Below are 3,840 nucleotides of genomic sequence, written 5' to 3'. Positions count from 1 at the left end.
ATAACATAAACTAAAAACAGAGAGTTACAAGTTATCTATTTCATTGGTTTCTTCAGTAGAAAGACCACAGGCCCATGTAAAGCAAGAGCTTCTAACACATATGTAGCACAGTTAATAAGTATTAATTATCTTATTTGATTACATTAGGGCTGTTGAAATAGTATCGTGGTATACATTTCTTATGGAACTAAAATACGGACAAACTAGTAAGAAATGATTGTCATCTTCGATTTCCTGATGGATACACATTGGGTTTGGGTGCATAATCCGTTACATCGTTCGACCTACATTTACCATCAGTGGTAATTCACCAATTCCAAATAAGCATAAAAGACGTCTATTTTCACGGAATTTAATTTCAGAAAAATAAAATTTAACAGCAAACACAGCGTTATGTTCCTTATGCATTGATCGCTAATTGATTGCTCCCATTTCCCCAGAATTTGGATGTATGGATATCTAGCGACCGAGGAAAGGAATTCTCGGATGTGTATGATGGTGCGGAAGATGAACTCCAGTCTCTCGAAGTTCCAGAATATGGGGCTTGTGTGTGTGTCGTTATTTATAAATTGTTGCACTGAAGGTGAAACTCAAATAAACTATCCGTCTGTCACTCTGTGATTAAGGGTATTACACAAGTGGACACTGTACACCAGCTACACTCACTGTGAATGTGTAACTCTCAAGTGGGACAAACATCAAGGGGAAATGAGTAGGATCAAATTAAAACCAAACATACTTACGCTGCAAAATTACCCTTTCAACAATTAGTCAATACACGTTTTTGTAGCAAGATTGATGAACAACTTATAATTCAAGTGCAGTCCTTTTATATGCGCACAGGTACAATGTCATCAATCACAACTCATATGAAGCAGCCACCAGCCTGCAAACACTGCAAAGGTAGGTGCGTTGACGTCACGCTGTACTTATCAACTTATTCAATTTATATCATTCTAAAGTACTTGTCCCTTTATTATGTATTTCTTTTCGAAACGTTCTGTAAATATGTTTCTTTGTGCCCCTCTACGACAGTATAATATTAAAAGTTCAAAGACTGGATAAATTTCCTATAAAAGACAGCAGAGGTTAGTAGACTGGCACAACTGTAAAAGATGCAGACTGTGTGTGTTGCAGTGGTAGTCGTGGCCGTCCTTGCCGTCGTCTCTGGGACAACGTAAGTAGCGTGCGGAGTAGGTCATGTTAAATCATATGGCAATTCGTATTTATTAATACCCCTGAAGCCACATCGATACTGTTTTGCTTCCAATTTTTTGTGGATTGGGATGTTTTACGATAGACAGACTCAGATATACTTTCCAAAGGGGAAATAATCCAGTCCCATGCTTGACAAAGAGCAGACTGAATTAATATATTTTGTGACAATGAATGGTTGATGTCCCCGTTACCCGACGGTGCTCATGATGTCACCCACTGGTTTAATGGCTCGGATTACAATTATACTGACTCCAATTTATTGTTTAAAAAACAGCTCTGGTTCTATGGGTGTTTCTCATTTGGACAAGGCGTAGAACAATTATAAAGCGCTAATGTACCAGTGTAGTTCATATACTCGTGCAACTCCACCTGCATGTACCTCGAGATGTGCCATCAGTTCGTGTGGCTTGAGTGGGGGTGAACATTGTCACTGTTCACTTTATACAAGGCTGTCGTGTGCCCTGCCGTGGAAGTGGCCGTGGAGTACTTGACAGTGACATAACACAGATAGAGAACTCTGTAGCTTTTACTTGGACCTTTATATCCCGTTAAAGTAGGTCACTAACCCTCTATCATATACACCACATTGAACTTATCTTGTCATTCACATATTGTTCATTTAACAGGTCAGCTTGTTTATCTGGGAACGACAACAAACCAACAATGATGATGTATATCACAGAATATGTCAAAGAAGTATATTGTTCTTCTACCATTGTGGAGGACATATCGTCCAACTTCCTCCAATCTTAGGATGCGAGTAAAGAGATCTGTCTGATCCGTTTCGAGAATACTTCTATTGCATCACTGCCCTGACCTTGTCACATACTGTAACATTAAGTTGGTTTTCATTTTCGACATTTTCAGAATCCAGCCTGAGCAAAACTTCGGTATGTTCAATGTTCAATCCATTTACTCGCCAAAAGGTTCCACACGACAATAATGAATGAATAAGTAGTCCTTAATTCTTTATTAATGCCAATAGTTTGGTTAAGATGATAACAGCTGTGTAGATTCCATATTGCAGCATATCTCAGTTACCAACACTTGCTGATGTTTTTCATAAGCACATCAAAAGAAGCAATAACGTTATAATTCACAATGTCCACAAAAAACTGAAAAGAAGTTCATCTCTAACAATTAAGAAATGGGTGGTTACCCACGTGACCTGATATTCGCAATGTTTGCAGTGTGGGGCAAATGGTCCTCGTGGAGCGAGAGTGTGGGAGAGTGCAGCGCTAGCTGTGGGGGAGGCTCGCAGACTGTGGTGAGAACCAGGAAGTGCCAGGGCGGTCTGTTCTGTAAGCCAATCAACGGGGGCAAGGAGACGTACACCCAGGCCTGTAACACCGACAGCTGTCATATACCGGGTATTCACATTCCAATCATTGTCCACGCCATGTGGTATAACTACGTTCATATCTTGTACATTGTCCGCTGCGTTTGCGTTGAGTCATAGAAAGCCTAACGTTGTAATGGAAGGTAAAATGGAAGGTTGATACATGTTGAGAGGTAATACATAAAGTAGTATGTTAACGATGGTAGTAATTGGTTGGTTGTCTGACTTATCACCTGCTTCTGTACTTCACAGTGAATGGAGGATGGGGTGAATGGGGTGAATGGACCGCAAGTGACGGCGGGGAGTGCTCAGCGTTTTGTGGAGGGGGCAAGGTCAAGCAGTCACGTGTCAGGTCATGTGACAACCCAGAACCTGAGAACGGCGGCGTTGACTGTGAAGGCGAGAGTGTGGAGCAAGCAGTAGCGGAGTGCAACACACAAGGATGTAGAGGTGAGATTCCTGTGGACAACTGCTGTTACTAACAGGCTGTTGGACAGTGAACAGTAAGCGTTGGCTATTGTGATGACCCATGTCAGATATACGTGTTGTGTGTTACAGGTTACTGCCCGGACAGACGTGTGAAGTTCTTTCCCCATCCTACCAACAGAGGTCGCTACTACCAGTGTGGGAACTACATTGCGTACCTCATGAAGTGTCCTAAGGGTCTTGTCTGGGACGACAGCATCTGGACATGCAACTTCGACAACTGAGACGTCACATTACACGTCCCGCTAACATCATGTCACATGCGCATGTACATTCCGTAATAAAATAAACATTCCTGTCAAAAGATGTGTGAGATTTGTTGCCTGATTTAGTCAAACACGATTAGCGGACACGACTAGCGGACACGACCAACATTAGATGTGTTGCTTGAAGCCACTACGGAATCACGGTGATACTATCCAATACCTGCTCACACCATCTCGGCAGACTGTAGGGGCTGTACTGTCCAAGAGCAGTGTACACAACCCCACCTGCGCTCGCACACACACACACACACACACACACACACACACACACACACACACACACACACACACACACACACACACACGTGGATACTCTTTTGCAACATGCCATAACGCTGGTTGTGTGACTGAGATTTCCATAATGTTAAGCTGACTGTATTTTAACGTAACTTCGGTGGATATGCCGTTCACGTTAGGGTAAACAATGGCGTATAACAACCAGGAATTTAATTCCACTTCATGTAACTGTTGAATCGTTTCTTATAAGGAACGTTAAAGGTGTATGTTGCGGTAGTGAATGGTGGAGGACTG

At 42.2% G+C, this 3,840-nt stretch overlaps 1 protein-coding gene across 1 annotated transcript; it reads left to right on the top strand.

Moving 5' to 3' along the window:
* The first annotated feature begins 1,089 nt into the window (after positions 1 to 1,089).
* Positions 1,090 to 3,347, top strand: LOC124113761 (netrin receptor UNC5D-like). The gene is made up of 5 exons (XM_046474273.2): positions 1,090 to 1,177; positions 2,086 to 2,108; positions 2,409 to 2,588; positions 2,810 to 3,007; positions 3,116 to 3,347. Exons 1-5 carry the CDS (start codon positions 1,116 to 1,118, stop codon positions 3,265 to 3,267), a joined length of 615 nt encoding a protein of 204 aa, XP_046330229.1. The 5' UTR covers positions 1,090 to 1,115; the 3' UTR covers positions 3,268 to 3,347.
* Positions 3,348 to 3,840: the final 493 nt, after the last annotated feature.

Source organism: Haliotis rufescens, unplaced genomic scaffold (assembly GCF_023055435.1).
Source record: "Haliotis rufescens isolate VD_foot unplaced genomic scaffold, xgHalRufe1.0.p SCAF_8, whole genome shotgun sequence".
Classification (NCBI taxonomy): domain Eukaryota; kingdom Metazoa; phylum Mollusca; class Gastropoda; order Lepetellida; family Haliotidae; genus Haliotis; species Haliotis rufescens.
The sequence above is the reverse complement of the archived record's forward strand: the minus strand, read 5'-3'. Positions and strand labels throughout refer to the sequence as shown.

Coding starts and splice junctions, on each gene's coding strand:
- LOC124113761 (XM_046474273.2), top strand. CDS start 1,116: ATGCAGACTGTGTGTGTTGCAGTGGTAGTCGTGGCCGTCCTTGCCGTC. Junction 1,178..2,085: donor GCCGTCGTCTCTGGGACAAC/GTAAGTAGCGTG, acceptor CGACATTTTCAG/AATCCAGCCTGAGCAAAACT. Junction 2,589..2,809: donor CGACAGCTGTCATATACCGG/GTATTCACATTC, acceptor TGTACTTCACAG/TGAATGGAGGATGGGGTGAA.